The 18,186-nt window shown below is 39.1% G+C and overlaps 5 protein-coding genes and 1 non-coding gene across 7 annotated transcripts; 2 read left to right on the forward strand and 4 right to left on the reverse strand.

The window, feature by feature from the left end:
- Positions 1-81: 81 nt before the first annotated feature.
- On the forward strand, positions 82-2,099 carry sowahd (sosondowah ankyrin repeat domain family d). Its single transcript, XM_029440946.1, has 2 exons — positions 82-291; positions 520-2,099. Exon 2 carries the CDS (start codon positions 627-629, stop codon positions 1,602-1,604), a length of 978 nt encoding a protein of 325 aa, XP_029296806.1. The 5' UTR covers positions 82-291; positions 520-626; the 3' UTR covers positions 1,605-2,099.
- Positions 2,100-2,377: 278 nt separating this feature from the next.
- rpl39 (ribosomal protein L39) lies at positions 2,378-4,609 on the reverse strand. Its single transcript, XM_029441616.1, has 3 exons — positions 4,479-4,609; positions 4,042-4,145; positions 2,378-2,597 (listed from the first exon to the last, which is right to left on the reverse strand). Exons 1-3 carry the CDS (start codon positions 4,479-4,481, stop codon positions 2,549-2,551), a joined length of 156 nt encoding a protein of 51 aa, XP_029297476.1. The 5' UTR covers positions 4,482-4,609; the 3' UTR covers positions 2,378-2,548.
- On the reverse strand, positions 3,284-3,418 carry LOC115015201 (small nucleolar RNA SNORA69). Its single transcript, XR_003832979.1, has one exon. It is a non-coding gene; the product is annotated as a small nucleolar RNA SNORA69 (small nucleolar RNA).
- Positions 4,610-5,977: 1,368 nt separating the features above from the next.
- upf3b (UPF3B regulator of nonsense mediated mRNA decay) lies at positions 5,978-10,503 on the reverse strand. Its single transcript, XM_029442346.1, has 10 exons — positions 10,132-10,503; positions 9,311-9,417; positions 9,112-9,218; positions 8,930-9,028; positions 8,550-8,660; positions 8,388-8,431; positions 8,113-8,301; positions 7,866-8,023; positions 7,362-7,785; positions 5,978-6,997 (listed from the first exon to the last, which is right to left on the reverse strand). The coding sequence occupies exons 1-10, from the start codon at positions 10,240-10,242 to the stop codon at positions 6,800-6,802; spliced, it is 1,548 nt and encodes a 515-aa protein (XP_029298206.1). The 5' UTR covers positions 10,243-10,503; the 3' UTR covers positions 5,978-6,799.
- Positions 10,504-10,947: 444 nt separating this feature from the next.
- On the forward strand, positions 10,948-12,239 carry ndufa1 (NADH:ubiquinone oxidoreductase subunit A1). Its single transcript, XM_029442127.1, has 3 exons — positions 10,948-11,210; positions 11,330-11,419; positions 12,083-12,239. The coding sequence occupies exons 1-3, from the start codon at positions 11,109-11,111 to the stop codon at positions 12,101-12,103; spliced, it is 213 nt and encodes a 70-aa protein (XP_029297987.1). The 5' UTR covers positions 10,948-11,108; the 3' UTR covers positions 12,104-12,239.
- Positions 12,240-13,150: 911 nt separating this feature from the next.
- On the reverse strand, positions 13,151-17,722 carry nkap (NFKB activating protein). 2 transcript variants are annotated; one of them, XM_029442126.1, is made up of 8 exons: positions 17,141-17,722; positions 16,310-16,390; positions 15,537-15,601; positions 15,355-15,444; positions 15,222-15,270; positions 14,910-15,137; positions 13,928-14,077; positions 13,151-13,613 (listed from the first exon to the last, which is right to left on the reverse strand). In XM_029442126.1, the coding sequence occupies exons 1-8, from the start codon at positions 17,548-17,550 to the stop codon at positions 13,439-13,441; spliced, it is 1,248 nt and encodes a 415-aa protein (XP_029297986.1). In that variant the 5' UTR covers positions 17,551-17,722; the 3' UTR covers positions 13,151-13,438. The 2 variants fall into 2 exon arrangements, with proteins under 2 accessions (XP_029297986.1, XP_029297985.1); XM_029442125.1 differs by having other exon boundaries at positions 15,355-15,447.
- Positions 17,723-18,186: the final 464 nt, after the last annotated feature.

Raw genomic sequence — 18,186 nt, forward strand, 5'->3', positions numbered from 1 at the left:
TCAAGGAAGTATACACTGCACTTACTTCCTGCTTTTTTTTTTTTTTTTTTGAAGTCCATCAGTGGTCACATGTGAGGGATTCTCGTTATTGGTTTTGCCTGAGATTAGAATGAACTTTGTCTCAGTTCCTCTTGTGACTGAAAGGACCTCGGCTTGAATCCAGTTCATTATAATAGTGTTAAATTAACATACCATATTTGATCACTTTACTCATAATGTAACATAACAAGGACTCTTAATGATTAATGGTGGATACATCTGGAGAGTCGGTGTGCGCTTTGGACAAAGCAGGTGAGTAACATTGGCGTGAGGGCAGCAGCCGGATACACAGACGACTGAATAAAACATATCAATTGTTAGTATTTAAGGTGTGGTAAGGGAACAATTTAAACGTATTGTAAAAACGGCTGCAAAATGAGGAACTTAGCTTATTTGCACTTGGAACTCTTAAATTCTCATGATTGCATTTCCCACATGTTTTAGACATATGTATATTAATAAACTGTTCTCCCATGACAGGACTGAGTCCAGTAGAGTGAAAGGAAACCGTCCCCAGTTTATAATTTGACACTATTTTAGGGGTGTTGTCTAAATAAAGGAAGTAGCCTTGAACTCCGCCGAGCAGCATGAATGAGAGCAGCTCGGATGGTGCTGGATCTGAACCAGCTGTCAGTCAGACCGACGCCCACCTCAGCAGGAGATCCAGACAGGGCAGCGTTGTGGAGCGACTCTCGAGGTATGGCATGCAGGTCATGCCCAGTGCTTTCCAGCGTAGGTCGAGGCTGCAGAGGCAGCTGGAAGACACTGACAGCTCCGTTCCGGGAGCACTTCAGAGGGAGGCTCCGGAGAGAAGCTCGCTCACACCCGCTATGCGTAAAAAATACCTGAAAGATTTGCTTTTGAGCAACTCATCGCACAGCGGGTTTAGCAGCGTGCTGTCACAGACTTACAGTGTGTGTTCCGAGCAGGACGCAGCAGGCTGGGCTTTGTATCCGATGGAGCACGCGTGGATGTTGTCTGCAGTGGAGGGAAACTATGAAACCATACTGGAATTCATCTCCGTGGACCCCTATCTGTTGACCAGGAAGGATTTCGTCAGCGGGTACTCTGTCCTGCACTGGCTGGCCAAGAGAGGACAGGACGAGACTCTGCTTAAACTTTTGAGGTTCGCACAAGGTGAGGGGATCCCCGTGAATGTGAACGTGCGGGGCAGCGGCGGCCTCACTCCGCTGCACGTCGCCTGCATGCACAGACAGTACATGGTCATCAAGCTGCTGGTCGGAGCTTTCAGTGCCAACGTGGATGCCATGGACTACAATGGGAAGAGAGCCTGGCAGTATCTGACGGGAGACGCCCCGCTGGAGATGAAGGAGCTGCTGGGGACCTGGGATGATGAGCACAGCTGCGGAGGATGTGCTCAAAATGTCCACAGAAACGTCAACAACAGCGCTGGCGCAACGAACTTGACCGCATTAGACGAGGTCGATCATGGAGAGTCAGATGGACTGAACTCCTTTGACCGGACTAAGAGAAGTGGCAGCTGGGGGTTTGGCTCTTTAAGGAAGCTGCTACCCTCCTTTTCATTTCTTGGAAACAAAAGCTGAGTGTCTATGACGCAAGCATTATTTCATTCAATTCATTGTTTTAAAATTATTCTTACAAGTATGTGTGCTTAATAGATAACTACAGTGCTTAAAACCAGTGTTTCATTCAACCGACTGCTCTTATAGATTCAAGTGCTTGAAATTCCTGCTATACTAGCAGATTCGTCTCAATGTTGGTTATTGGTCAGACATTGAATAAAATGGAAGTGATCAAAATAAGACAGGAACTTTTCAAATGTTTGCTTTTGTACACTTTCACCACAAGTCTTAAATGAAACTGCCTCAAGTCATATTCACTGAGGCCATAACCTGAATCACAAGATATTTCTCTGCACTAATAATCCATTCAGTATTAATATTGCTCTCCAGAGAATCATGGAAAGTCATCTGGGTAAAATACTGGCACTTGAATAAATTATATTTCAATGAACCCAACATGCCACATACTGAGCTTTTTCTCAAACTCTTGCTGACCAAGTTTGATAGCTGACGTGGCATACCTTTAACCTTAATTTTAGCATAAAGTAAACATTTCATAGGTTTCTCTTTACTAGATTAGGCTTCTTAAATAGCAGTGCCATCTTTGGCACAAGAAACAAAGCTAGAGCTCTGAGTCGAGCCAAGATAAATAATCTTCCATGAAGTGGCTATTAACAAGCTGCAGCATGGTCAGAGAGAACCCCCCCCCCCCCTTCAGTTTCTTTATGCAGAGCTGTCAGCTTCCCCATGTGATGTTTGGTTTCAGAAAAAATAAAAAGTATAACTGCCTCATATCAAGTTTGATAAAAGATCTTTTATTGTCAAACATGAGCATAACCAGAGTAACTGTACAAAACGACTGCTGCTCCAGATAACATGGCTCCCTCCACGCGGTCAGGCCCCGCAGCTGGAGGTCCTGGCAGATGTTGGGATGGAGGGATGCTGGGATCCAGGGACCCTCATGTTTACAGACCAAGCTTGGTCCTCCTCCAGTGTCTCCTCTTGGAGTTGTACCTGAAGTCAGACAAAAAAGGAAAACATGTCACAAAGGTGAAAATACAAGGCAACAGGGCTTTACATTTCACAAACCGCAGATGACTTTGCCCCAGTAAAATACATTTAAATGAGTACTTATTTATCCTGCTAGTATTCATTTATTAGTAGACTGCAACCAACAATGATGTATTATGATTTATCCACCAATTACTTTCTAGACTAATTAGTCTATCAAAGTTTCTTAAAAAGTCATGCGTTTAATGTCTTGTTTGGTCAGTTCAAAACCCAAAAGATAGTTTATTATGAATAGAAAAGCAAAACCTCTCGTCACTCGGGTCTGACAATGATTTTAAGACCAAGCTTCACTGGTTTTATGGGCATTTTCCAGTGCTGTATTATTAGCATTCATTTCTTTGGACATTTGTAGACTAACTGGTAGTCCAAAACTACGCAGATGATACCAGTCTTCCAATTCAAATAAGAAACTTAGTCAAAAATTAGGGGCAAGTTCAAGGGTTCAGTTGAAACTATGCAAATTCTGTTGCTGCGCCGATTTCAGATGCCACCATCCTGAGTCTGATGTAGTCAATCACAAAGGAAAAAAAGCTATTATGGGGATCGTTCCAGACTCTAGTAATCCAATACCATGGACATCTTCCAAGAAAGCAATTATGTGGTCAGATAAGCAAATTTGGGACAAACTGAAATGTTCAGCTACAGAGCTTCCTCATCACCACCATAGTGAGCTGGAGTCAGAGCTCTGCAGCAGAAAGATACTCTCAGCAGGCTTAATGACAGCACTCTACGGAAATTAAGTGCTGCAATTGCAGACCTGCTTTACATGACATGAAGTTCCTGCTTCTTCCCTGCATTAGTCAGCCAATCATACATCTTTCATAAACAGAGCGAAAGCTAAACACTGAAGTGAAATCTTAAACAGATGCCAACCTCTCATAGAAGATTGAACTACTACACCTTTGAAAGACATTTCTTTTGTACGCTCAATACACTTTACTGTTGAAGTTAATGTGAATTCTCTTTACAAGTAAATATAGCAGGTATTGCCAGCTATATTTTATGGTTACATGATTTCTCATGCAAAAATGGCAGAAGATGCTTATTTAGCCTCTCAAATATGGAGATGCTAAACTTTTCTGTTTGATGTCATTAAGTTGAACAGGTTTGAGTTTTGAACTGATAAAACATTAACTTGGAAACTGATGAACTTCATATAGTCAGTTGCAGTAACTTAAATACATTTAAAAACGAGTTGGTTGTAAGCTACATTGATACAACCAGATGTTCCCAATAAACTGGCAAATGAGTGTACACATATACGCGTGAATTAATGGGACTAAACAGACTTAAAATCCACATGTACACGCTGCATGCTTTCCCCACATGGTAGCGTCATCTTATATATGATGCACAGTACACAAAAAACACCACATGATAAACCGACCTGATCTTGTTTCCAGTCTTCATTCTGATCCACTGAGGAATGGGCCTGTTTTGTTTCTGCTTCTTGGCGAGGAAGCGCTTGATCCTGAAAGTCTTGTGGGACGACTAGAAACAACAGAGAGTGCCATTAAAACCACGTCAACAAAGATACCTTTTCTACTCAATGCTGCATTTCCACAACTATATATTAATATTTCTAAATTAAACGCAAACAAGCTAGCAGCTAACATGTAGGAAGGAAGTTTAAGCTAACATGCGTAGCTCTACAGAGTGGGTACCAGCTAGCATCTTGGAGCATCTTTAATGTGATCATATTACATCTTTTTTAGCAAACATACAACTTCGAGAGGTGACATTGACATATTTATTAATCACCCAATATATCGGTACATGTTTTCAGGGAGTGCTGACATGGATGTTTAAAGATTTTGTATTTACCATTTTGCCCACAGTCCTCTCCCGAACTATGGCGGTTGCCGAAGAGAGAGAAGGAAGTGGCGCCGGCTCTTTTATCCAATCAGCGTCCGCCGAACGGGCTGCACGTTCTACACACAGCGACACCACGTGGACTGTTTGTTTACATGCATCTCAGGGCCTTCAGGCATGATGTGTGTTTAGAAATATGTGGCATCTCACATGTTGTATGCATGCCCCATGATATAACTTCTATGGTCCAAGATTATCACCTTCATCAATACAGTGATGACTTTTTCAAGTACATTTACTCAAGTGCTGTACTTAACTACAATGTTGAGGTACTTGTACTTTACTTGAGTATTTTATTTTCATACCACTTTCTAGCTACTTCTACTCCACTACATTTCACCAGAAAATATTGTATTTATCTGGCAGCTTAAGTTACTTAACAAAATCTTTCCACAGAAAACATATGAAGAGTTTGACAATACGAGTAACTTATATGATATTTATTCTTCATACAAAACATTTCATGGTTCCAACTTCTCAAATGTGAAGATTTGCTGGGTTTCTTTTTAATTATTAAAATAATTTAAAAGGGTTTTTTTATATATATAATTTAGAAATGTGTATTGTTGATTGGACAAAACAAACATTGTGAAGGTGACACTTTGGGCTCTGGGTAATTGAGAAGGCATCTTTTGGAATTTTTACAAACCAAACGAAAATAAGATCAGCCCGCAATGAAAAGAATAATTAGTTAATAGTCTAAAATGAACTCTACCTCAACCAACTACAACAGTAAAATCCTGCTTACATTGATGCATGAGTAATAATAATGATTTATGTCAGAGGGGACATTTTTGAGTATTGAGTAACTATTAATGCTTTAGGTACATTTTCCTGATTATAGTTACATATCTTTACTCAAGTGTCAAGGCATGACTTTTACAGTGTGATATGGGTTTATTTACTTGAGGGGACCAATGATTGCTTATTAGGTGTGTTGCCAAAGGGAACCTGATCTCCTGGTGCAGAATAGCACTTAAAACTGGACGTAGGACAGTGTTGCGACACTGGAAAAGTAAAGGACATATATCAGTAAAGGAATGTATAGACATGGATAGACAAGATATCTAAATGAAAATATGGGCCCTTTCGTTACAGTGACCTAATGTGCTTAAGATTTCCACCTTTTCCACAATTAATCAAAAACATAACAATAAAACTATTGTGGTGTACTATATGGATATAATCTGTGGTATTATTTATTATTATTTTGGGCAGCTGCCGCAGTCGCCCCCAAAAGCAGGAGGTTTAATACATGCCAGTTATGTTTTAATAATTGTAGTTAATGCACATTTGTTTGTGCACTGCTGAAGTACCTAATCAGCCAAAGCAGAATCTACATTATAAGGTCTTGTTGTGGGCATGAAAGAGGGACCCTGTGTCAAATCTAGTGCTTAAATTAAACATATTTAAGTTTGAACTGTAGTGTTCTGGAAAAAAAATTAAGCATGTACACTTAAGCAAAGACCTCTTTTATTCCAGTAAAAATTGGCTTCTGTATGTTAGCATCATTCTCATGCTGTATTCAGTTTGGTGCATCACACATTAATATTTTAGGGGAGTTTCAGATTAGAAAAGGAGGGGGGAGGCCACAGGTTGATCCTGCTGATTGAAGTTGCATGCAGGCGTAGCTGTCACATGGCAGTCTAGTCAGAAATGGCTATTTCTCCTCAGTCACTGTATGAACAAAACACATGATCCCACACCACGTAAGTACAGACTATATACTGCAGCATATGGTCTGTGCCTATAAAACAATATTAGAATTAAAGACCATGAAAAGCTTTAATACAAGTTCCCCAGGCAGAGGAAGATTTACATGTATACACTTCAAACGGAAAATGTCAACGCTACAACAGAAATCTCATTCAAGACCGTGTAGAAACAATATTGATGGCAATGCTGATATATTGCGTAATTGGGAAGTTAACAACTGTGATATAGATTTATATGTTGAAAGCAAATGTTTTCAACACTTAACATCAGAGAAACAATACTGAAATAAGGTCACTTTGAGTTCACGTGGTCCAAGAAAGCTTTGGCTTCACCCAATGTGCCCTACAGCCAAACTTTTTCCTAACAAATAAAACTAAAGAGGGTCACAATCAGGCACTAATAGGCTCTGCAATCATTCCTCTGCCTCTGAGACTGGGAGAGCCGGATGCTTGAACTGCAGTGCATGTCACCCTGAGGCGCCACATTGCTGCTCTGAGCCCCACAGGCCTGTCTCCCCTCTCTCCACCAAACTTAAAATGCCATAAGTGTAAATGTGCTCAATCGTCTCCTTTGTCAGCCATTTTCTCTGTCTCAGTATCTGGCTTCCTGTCGGCAGAGTTGGATTCGGCTCCTCCTTCTTCTTCTTCTTCATCATCTTCTTCTTCTTCTCCTCCTCTTCCTCCTCCTCCTCCTCTTCCCCCACCTCGATTGCGGCTTCTGGCCCCTGGCTGGTAAAGCTGGATCGCAGGCCGATCCTGATGTAAAGAAAGAACTGTCAGAAATACTGGAAATGTTTGCAGAAATTACTTGATGTTAAAGGCAAGAGACACTGGGTCTAAGCCTAACAGGGTTATTATCGTAAACTAAAACTTAAAAACTGAAAATATTGTCATAAATTGAAAATAAATAAAAACTATATCCTAAGAAAAAAGATGTATAAACTGAAAAGATATTGCCAGGTTAAAAAACGAATACAGTCATGTGATGCAGAGAAGACTCATTGCTTGAGTTTACTTCAGTAGGATTTAGCAGCAGTATGCAATGCATAAAGAATAAGGATGTAGTGCGTTATTATGCAGCACGGCAGTACGTTAGTAGGCGTTTTCGAACAGTCATTACCTTGTTTCGTAGTCGATCTCTTTTCAGGCTTTCCTCCTTCCTGTGGTCTTTGGCAGACCTCTCGGACCTCTCTGGCCTCTCGGACCTCTCGGACCTCTCTGGTCTCTCGGACCTCTCTGGTCTCTCTGGCCTCTCGGACCTCTCGGACCTCTCGGACCTCTCGGACCTCTCGGACCTCTCTGGCCTCTCAGAGCGAGAGGAGTCTCCAATGTGTTCACCTTTTTTCTTCTCCAAGGCACGCTCTTTATCTTTTTTAACATCCTGATCTCTCTTCTCCTTCCTTAAGGAGTTCTCATCCTGCCGTTCTCTCCTTCTTCGCCGATCTTCATCCTGTCGCCTGAAGCGCTCCTTTTCTCTCTGCCGCCGCTCTCTGTCTCGATCTGGGTCACACTCCCTGAACTCCTTCCTCCCGTCTTCGTCCGCTCTGTGTGTAAAGCACAAATCCTGTTTAAGTATTCTGATCAAAGTGAGAAGTTCCTTTTTTTAAATACTGAAGTCACTAACTTCCTTCCTCGATCCTCCTTATTGTCAATGTGTTGACGCCTCTTATGATCGGCACTCCCCATGGATCTGTCCTCTTTATTTGGCCTCTCTGGTTTCTTGGCTTTTTCCTTGGGCTTCTCAGAATCAGCATCCTCACCTCTGTCTGGCTTCTTCAGAAGCTACAGAATTTAAAATAAAGACAAAGTCATATTGCAATATTGGAGATTACACACAGTTTTAAACTGACTCAAATGACTGCAGCACACACCTTAATCTTTGGTTCTTCTTTAACTTGGTCCTTGTCTTTATCGAGCGGTTTTTCAAGTCTCTTCATCTTATCGTTATCTTTGCGCTTCCTTCTCTCCTCCTCCCTCCACTTACGACGCTCCTCATCACGCAGACGCTTGCGTTCAAGCTCCCTCCTTCTTCTCTCTTCTTTCTTTTCCTCCCTGATTCTCTAAAAAGTATTAAAACAGGACATGAGGCCAGCCTTAAATCATGCAATTTAACATTTGCAACTAGAACACCACACTGTTAATTTACCTGTTTATTCTTCAGGAAGTCCAGCAGTGGAGTTGTTTTTTTAGCTTGAGGGAAGAAAAAAATATGATTGAATTTATCCCTCCAGCAGTGTGTTTGTTTGAAAATATATCGAATAATGTTTTGGGTGCAATTGTTTTTTAATTCAAGAGACTTTTCACTTACCTACAAGTTCCTTTGATTTTGCCTCAATCTCTTCCAACAGGGTCTCAGGTGTTGATGCCAACTTGTCGTCATCGCCGTTGTAAAGTTCAAGAAACTTATTGTAATCAGGATCTGAAAGAGAAATATACAACATACAAATAAAGACATGTTGAGACTTCCTGTAAGACAACTTCTCTGTAGCTTAATATGGTGCTAAGTATTTTAAAACTATACTTAATTGAAGTAAGGTATATTCAGGTTAGACAATATCATCATTTTAAGAATATTCATTAACACAAACACTAGCTATTTTAGTTGACCCTACTAAACCGACCTATCACCAAACCTCTGTTTTCTATTATAACAGAATCTTTTATAACAGAACCAGTAAATATCATTACCTTCAGCGATTGTTCCACATTTTGCGTCCTTTTTCTTACTTCTTTTCTTGGCAGTCTTTTGAAAAGGCGCAAACTCCACAACGGCAGGATACTCCTGTCCTGTTTAAAAACAAATGTGGACAACATGAAGACATGTCTGAGAAAATCTTACCTATTTAGCTGTATGCGTATACTTTTCATACCTCTGCTGTCAATGAACACATAACCATCAAATCGATCTCTGAAGAGAACTATATCATCTTGATTTTTGAAGTTTATGTATGCCCTTGCGAAGAGGTGAGGGAAAAGGCTGAAAGGACAGAATACTCATGTTAGGTTACATTGTTAGTGTCACTGATAGCATGTTTTTGTAAATAATGTAACGTCTCTATATCTATTCACCTTGTGTCGTTGGAGAAAAACTCCAGGTAGTCCATCTCTGGGAGAGGTTGTAACTGCTCCTCCAGCTCCTCCTTGGTCAGACTTGGTGGTAATCTTCGGATCACAATCTTTATAAAAATAAAATAAATATTATTGACAATTTAAGATATTAACAGAGCTGGGAGAACAATCAGACGGGGAAAAGAGGAACAAAACATAGGCTAAGGTACGATAAGATTGATTATTGATCCACAGCAGGGGAAATGTGTTTTTTGCAGCAGTACAAGGATAGAAATATATACAAACAAGTATGGAAAGTAACAAATAAATAAGAGAAAAATTACATGGTAAATTGACAGTAGTGTTATTAATAGCAGCAGAGTTAGTTTATGTTAACAGTGTACATTAGACTAAAATGATTAAGTAATGGTACGCAATGTTTGTCTGTATTAATATAATAATATACAGTGCAAAAGTCAATGCAACATATAAACATAAAATAGCATAATATAGCACATTACTGATTTAATTAGCATTGTTGGGGGGAGCCTGAGATCCAAGATTTTCATAGCCAACGACTACTTCTTTGTAATTGTTGTACATATGATATTAAAAGGACGTATTAATATAGTATAGGATAACTAATATTAACTTAAAGTCTGGGTTAATCAAGTGACGATTTGTTAATTTAATGCATACATTACAAATATACTATGTATGTTATATCCGACAAAACAAAGCTAGTAGAAACCTGTTGTTATTTCTACTATTAACGTTAGCTAGTTACCCATAACCATAACCGACTTACAGCAACTGTAGCTAACGCAGCTAGCAAGTTTTACCTTTGTCATGGCCTCTTTCTTTTCCTTGGACTTCTCCGTCTTTTCTCCATCTTCACAGTTTATTTCCAGTTTTCTCTCCTTCGGTCTAGCGTTTTCCTTGTCTTCCTTCATAGTTGAAATGCTACTTCGTCCCGCAGTTGTATTTCATCTCATCCGCAGACTTGTTTACTTTTTTAGCAAGTTAGCCGTCTAGTAACAACGGAACTAACCGTAACTTCCTCTGGTTGGACCTGCAGTTTGACGTTACCGCCAGAGCGGGGCGCTTTGAGTAAAAACAAGAGTATACCGCGAATTTAAAAATATTTAAATGTATTTAGTTTTGACCATTTGACTTGTCTGCAGTTAGCAAACTCACAGAAATGTTATTTGTCATCGTTTTGTTTCATTAAAAAAAAAGAATGACCTTAAAGTCAGCAAAATAACGCTTCCTGTTTCCGCATGCCCTTCAAAATAAATGCTAGGAAGTTTAAATTAATATTTTTGAGAAATGTATTTAGTTTGTGACAATAATTGACACAGCAACTAAAGGAGCGTTCAGTTAGTAACTAATATCAACAATAATAATTTAATCTAAAATAACGATTACAAGCTTTTATTCGCTGCGTAGTAAAGCTTTCTATGTGCAGTCTAAACTGTTATTCCTTTGTTTAACAGTGGAAGCAATATTTCAACACATTAATCACGAACATATGAACAGAACATATTTCTCAGAGTGAATACTAACGTTTGGTGGAATAATGGTCTAGTTTTTTGTACAACAATGGCAATTGTATATCATCTTTGGTGAGCGGACGCTTTTCTTTTGAAAAAATCAGACAGGAAGTGGTATTCTTGTTCTGCTAGCGGAACATAGGTCGTCAGAGGAGAGACGACATTTTGTTAGCTTCTTAGCAAAATAAACTGTGGAAGGTAGTCTTAGGGCAACTTGGTTGTAATCAAAGTTGCTCTCTGTCGCCTGACAGTCTCCGGCTGTAATCATGTGGTATGAAATCCTGCCCGGCCTCGGCGTCATGACCGTGTGTATGATGATTCCCGGTCTCGCCACCATGCAGATTCACAAGTTCACCAACGGAGGAAAGGTGAAGATGCTAATGTGGCTCTGACTGTGCTAACATGGAAGAAGCTAAACCGTGCTATTTGTCAGTGATTTTGTTCTCTAAACTACTTGATTAAAGACTCTTAATCTTTATCCACGTAGGAAAAGAGAATCGCTCGGTATCCATGGCAATGGTATCTGATGGAGAGAGACAAGCGAGTGTCGGGAACAGGAAAGTACTTTGAGTCCAAGGTTAGTGTAATATAATATAACCTACTGCGAGAATACACTTTGAATTGTGCATATTTCCCAATGAAAGAGTATAGTTTTGTGATTTTTTTTCTTCTTTCTTTCTTAAATCATTATATCTTATCTTATATCATGAAACTAGCCCTGTTTATCTCCCAGCGCGTCATTAACATAGCAAGCGTCTTTATTTACAAACCAGATTTAGCTCCAGTCATGTTCAAATGTTCAACCAAAATATAGGAAAGTGTAAATCTGCACACTAGGAAAATAGTTGAGCAAACAAAATACTTATTTTGAATACTCTGTGTAGCTGCTAGACAAGCAATTACACAGAAATGGAGTCAGACACTCATCTATAGAGGACTGGTGTGATATAATTTAAGAAATCTTTGGAATGTAAAGAATTACCATTTACCATGAGTATCCAGGAAGACAATTGTGGAAGTGGAATTTCCATTAAACTGTTCTTTCTTTTAAATTAGTTTATTTATATTTTATCTCAAGAGAACAACACACATGTACTGTATATATATTTATTTTTTTAAATGCCGAGTGGTAATGGAAACAACTAATGTTTTTATTGGGGTGATTGTAGGCAATACTTGATGTAATGGTGTTTTTGTTATCATTTTAAGACTGAAGATATGTTTTTTTCTTTCTCAACAGGGACTCGAGAACATCCACTGATTTGGAATAAGATGACCCTGATGAGAAGAAAGTTGTACATTAAAGGATTATATTTAACATTCGGTTGTTTGTTTTTTCAGTCTTTTAAGGCAGTCGTCCCTGTTAACCATTAAACTGTTCCACACTGGAAATCTTCTAAGGCTTCTCGGCTCATATGTTGAATTTCAAAAGCAACTGACAAGAGATTGGGGCTCTAATCAAATACGTCTTTTACAACTTTTCATGCATATGATACTCAAGGAATATATAAACATCTGTACTTGTGAGACATGACACTGTCTGGGGTAATGGTTGGGTATTTGCCATTGTTTTTGGCTGATATTGCAAATGCGATATTGGCTCTTATTTTCCAAAAAATATTTTCACAGCAATATTTAATTAAAAATGATATTTTGACACATTTCGCCTTAAAAAAAATACTGCGCCATCGTGTTTTTGATGGATTATTCAGCCCTAATTACCGTGAGTTAATTATCTGTCAGCTTAAAAATGAATTGCCAACTATTTTGATAATCATTAAACCATTTAGGTAATGCTTCTCAAATATGAGAAATTGCTTCTTTTTCTATATTTTATATCATTTTCATTTAAACATGTTGATCAGACAATACAAGACCATTTTCACTGTTGGATTTGATAAGTTTTGATGTGCATTTTTCACAGTAGTCTGACATTTAATAGAAAATTATTCTTTGAAAAAAGTATCAACTGATTAATTGATAGTTGGTGATTAAACAAGAAACTCGATTTTACCATTTTCTACCAGTGAAAACAGGAAAAATAACTTGTGATTCAACCATTACTGTACTATACTGACTGTGTTCACCTGAACTGCTACTGTAAACAATCATTACTTTGGTTTAATTTAACAGACAAGTCTAAATCAAGGCTTCTGAAACTGGTTGAAAGAAGTCAAAAGATACATCTGAGGTTGGCACTATCGATAACTAAATAGGAATCTTAGCTTATCTTAGCTTACTCATAAATGATTGGTAATGTTTACAATTTAGGATGACCGAATTTGAGAAAAGAACTGAAAACCACAACTTGATACTGAAAGTTTATTCACTGTTCTGATCAGGATGAGTCGCACAACATTTACAAGAGAAAGGTTGAACAATTTAAAGGGAAGACTCATTCCAGTGAGTAAATAGGATGGAGAATAAAATACAAAATACTTCTCAGAGTCTCGGCTACACACATTTCTTTACAATTAAAATTCTCCCTCCACACTGTACATTCAACTGAAACTGAATGCGTTTATCCTCACAAAAAAATAAGACCTCAAGATAAAAAGCAAAGATGTCGTATAAAGGGTAATCTGTACAGATGTGTTCACTTCTCCTCCTTGCCTTTGGTCTTGCGGTAGACCATCTCCCTGAAGCTCGACAGGATCTTGCTCTCTCTCTTCCTCCTCTCCTCCTGGTTGAAGGACGCCAGAGCTCGCTTCTCATCTGCGCTGTAGATCTGGTTTTCCTTTCTCAGACGCACAGCCTCCATACGACGATGTCTGCAGGGTTACATTTGAGATGTCAGTATCAGTGATAAAGATGGACATTTCTTTGGATCATACAAAGCAATGTTCCCAGAGAGTATTGTTCCTATTCTTGTTCAATCTCAAAATATGATTCTATATATTTTATATCTGTGAATGTGCATTATTATAATTGTTTTATATGAATGGACACAGCAATATACTGTATGCATAAACTTCTTGAACTCAATAAAATATTTGAAATGCTGACATCTGAAACATTTATCTAATTCCTGCCGTACAAATCGCATCACGGCCACGGTGAGAGTTTACTTATAAACATCACGTACCTGCTGCCGCTCATCACGTAGCCAGACTTCTCGAAGTTTGCGATCTCGTCACTGGTGAGACCGATCTCACCTCTTCTCGGGATACGTTTGCCTGCTTTCACATACTCCGCCATCGCAGCACCTTCACCTGGCAACAGCGCGTGACCAAAACTGGAAGGAGAGAAAGATGCAGTTATTAAACATGGAAGAGTCATAAATGTAGAACAAAAGTTTACATGCTGAAAGCTTCCTTTCAGCAGAGTATAGACCTGTTTATACTGCCAGTAATGTTCACAAAACCAACTTCTAGGGTTGCAACTAATGATCTTTTTTTTTAATTTTCTTTATCAATTGTTTGGCTAACAACGTCTCAAGTTCCTTATGAAGAGCTGGCAGTTTTAAAGGTTGTCAAAAGCCCTAAGATATTCAGTTTGATATCATAAGATGAAAAAAACAGCACAATTCTAGATTGTTGCAACCGTTTTAACAATCGATTCATCGGCCCAGTCATTTTTCAAACAGAAACACAGATTAAACACTAGTGCAAACTTCTGAATTTAGTTAAATTGCTGTTTTTCTTCAACTTAAATGATAGAAAATCCGCATTGTTTGTGTTCCAATTGGAGAAAACAAGACATTCGAAGACATATTTTCTGACATTTCATGGATCGACTAATCAATAAAACAATGAGCAGATTTAATAGATAATGAAAAAATAATTGAATAATTGAAAGCTGAATTTACAAGACTAAAAGTCTCCAGCTCTCCCAGCATGTCTGTGGTGCTGTAGGTGTGTGTGTGGTGCTTTGAGGTAAATGATAAATGACTTTAATTCTGCTCTAAACTACTGAAACAGAATTACAACAGGAAGTTGGCTTCTTGTCATAAAAGATAACCAGCTTTTTGTTGTGTGATCAGTACCACTTCATGCTTTTATTGTGGAATACAATTTAGTATGTATTAAAGTGTATTAGTGACATAACATAAAGTGCGATAGACTCACTCTAAAGGTCTGTCGTCCAGCTCCGTGTGTGTGAGCGGAGCTTCGGGACCGACCACGTGTTCGTCCATGCAGGTTTTCTCCACCCACAGCACTCCGTTGGGATCCTCCTCCTCATCCTCCTCCTCCTCCTCCCCCTCCCCCCCTTCTTCCCCCTCTGACTTTTCACTGCTGGAGTTGCTGGACTCCTTGCGGGTCTTCTTCACCTTCTTCTTCTTGGACTTCTTGGACCTGTCAGGAAACAAGTGGTGTTTAGTTAGTCAAAATGTTTTCTGTGGGAATAAAGCTGACATATAGCTGCATGTTGGTACTTACTTCTTGCTCTTGCTCTTCTTTTTCTTTTTCTTCTTCTTTATTTCTTCCTCTGAAAAGATAAAAATGTGATATTTCAGCTGCTAAAACTCATGAAAGATACTTTTTTAAATTAATGTAATTACAATTGTCTTACCATCTGAATCTGACTCCGGCTCACTGTCCTCGGAGTGCTTTTTGTTCTTCTTTTTCTTGGATTTCTTCTTCTTCTTTTTCTTTTTCTTTTCTTCTGCGAGAGATGGACAACATTTTTTTGTAAATTCAAACAGGAGACAATATCGCTGTAATTTATTCACATTCAAACACTGTGTGCTGTACCATCTGAGCTCGATTCTGAACTGCTGTTTTTCTCGTCTTCTTCGACAGGTGTGAATTCGTCAGAGCTGGTGAAGAACAAAGAAAGAAAGTCATGCCTTCTGCACCCGAACACAAAAAGAGGTGAGCTATGCACCATCCTCTACACCGGGGGTATTCAACTAAAATTCAAAAAGGTCCAGTTAGAGAAAATTTCCGCAAGCAAAGGTCCGGAACATCACGTCTAACGTGCGTTATGAATTAGTGTGAGATATATTGAAGCAGCTGAGTAGCTGTATCAACGTCTGCATGTCATCAACTGTCGAATCAAATAAAGAAAGTAAAATTCAAAAACATTTTGACAATATGTATTGTCACTTAACATTGAACTATACAGATATATATAATACTGTAGATATGAATAATCTACATAGTTCTTCTCGGGCTGCGTTTAAAAATAAAAGAGAAAATAAATAAAATAGCTTTTTGTGTTGACCCAAAATCCAAGCACCTCTGAGGGAACATTCACGAGCAGGTTGTTGGCAGTGAGTGAGTCAGGATCCCGCTGGATTCATCATATTGGGCTCTGAGATTTTCTGTGACCTCAGTTCAGACTCGAGTGGGTATGTTTGGTCAAAAACATTGTTCACTTTTCTCTTCTTAGAGAGCGCCATGTGTAGTTATTTTTCTCTCCCTGTCTGTGGCTCACTTGTCTCTGGATAAACAAATGTGTCGCGCTTCTTCAAAACAATATCCAAAATGAACGTGTTGCTATAGAGGAAATATTCTTGACTTACTCTGGCTCTTTCACTCTTGGTGAATATCCCCAAACTTCAGGACAACCTAACTCACCGATCCTCTCTCTCTCTTGAAGACGCCTGTAACAGAAAAACAGAGAGATGCAGAAAACAAATAACGGGTTAGGTTATTATGTAGGATAAAATAAATGTGGGGAAAAACACAATAATTTTTCCATATTAATATATTTATAAATGTCTCATGTCTGACAAATCTGAGTCTTTAAATACTCTATCAGGAAAGGTATTTTTAAATAAATAGTAAATAGGTTTCTCCTCTTGATGCTTTTTACTATTTGTAAGCTGAAGTATTTAAAAATAAATTGTCAGAGATATATCGGTAACAAATCTGAAAACCCACTGAAAGAATGAAATAATGAGCCTATAATACATTATGGCAATCTTTGGTTAGACAGTAAATATTGTGATTTTAAAAGAAGTCTGCTGTCTCTTTTTAAAACCACACTTTTTGCATGCATTTTTATTTAATTATCTCCTTGCTGTGTATTTTAGTTTCTTCTTACTTTTATGTTATTTTTATAATGCTTTTGATTGAATTCTGTTTTTTGTTTCCCTGTTTTGAAGCACTTATGTTTTGAAAAGGTGCTATTCAATTCAAATGTATTATTATCCTTATTATTATTGTTAATACGAGGCAGGATATGTCTAACATAATTGTGAATTGTAGGATCCAGCGTTTTAAAGCGTAACACATACTATGGACTAAAGGTCAGGATCATCGTCCTTGTGTAAATTCCCTTACTTAAGAGCAACACTGGACTGCCCCTTCAATTATTAATAGATTAAATGATCATGATCTCTAAGTGTTACCTGGCTATAAAAGCCTCTTGTCTCTGTCTCTGAGCGTCGTCCCTCTCCTGCTCGTAGTAATAATCATCTTTGAAGCTGCCGTGTTTCCCAGGAGCGTCCCGTTGCTCGGACCAGTGATTGTGAGTGTTGTTGTTGGTGGTGTTGTGACGCTCCCTGGACCGAGACCTGCTCCGGCTTCCTATGCGGATCCTCCTGATGTTTCTCGCCTCTCGGAACCGGCGGTCCCGTTCTTCGTGTTCCTTCTCCCGGTTTCTCGGTTTCGGGAGTTTGGGCCCGAAGCTGTACGGAGACAGGCTCCGCTCGCGGCTGCCGCTTCGGTGGCGACTGCGAGAGCGAGTTGGCGGTCTCCGGGCCCGAGGACTCCGGGTCCCCCCGCCGTCGTCAGAGCTCGAGCGGTCCGACTGTGGCATGTCTACTCACCGCTTTCGACTCTCACCAAAACTACGCAACACACCAAAGATTTTTAAAAAAGTTATTATTTTGAGGGAGATTTAGAGAGAAATTAACACGCGTTCGTGTTTTCTGTTGGCAAAGAGTCTAATAACAGGAAGTCACGATACGTCCGTCCCAAACACACACCGACCTTCCTAAACAGGAAATGCACATAGTTCCGCTTGTACTTGTTATAAGCTGTTATAAGTTAAAGCCTTTTATTGTCATTGTACAAAGTACAACGAGATTCAGAGTGCAACTCTGTCTCAGTGTGCAAAAAAATACAAAGACATGCATAACATTAAAAACACAGCAGTAGGACAGACAACATAAGCAATCATACGGGGGGAATAAATAGTTTATACATTTTAAAAGTGCAATCAGAGTGTTTATGTGTATGAAGATGGTTATGGTTATTGCATTAGGTGTGGTGGTTAAGCAGCCTGACGGCCCAGGGGTAGAAACTGTTTTTTAGTCTGTTTGTCCGTCATTTGAAGCGCCTGTATCTTCTCCCAGAAGGCAGGAGAGAGACCAGTCTGTGACCTGGGTGAGAGCTGTCCTTTATTATTTTGTTTGCTCTGCTGAGGCAGCGGGAGGTGGAGATGTGTCCCAGA

Source organism: Cottoperca gobio, chromosome 10 (assembly GCF_900634415.1).
Source record: "Cottoperca gobio chromosome 10, fCotGob3.1, whole genome shotgun sequence".
Lineage (NCBI taxonomy): Eukaryota > Metazoa > Chordata > Actinopteri > Perciformes > Bovichtidae > Cottoperca > Cottoperca gobio.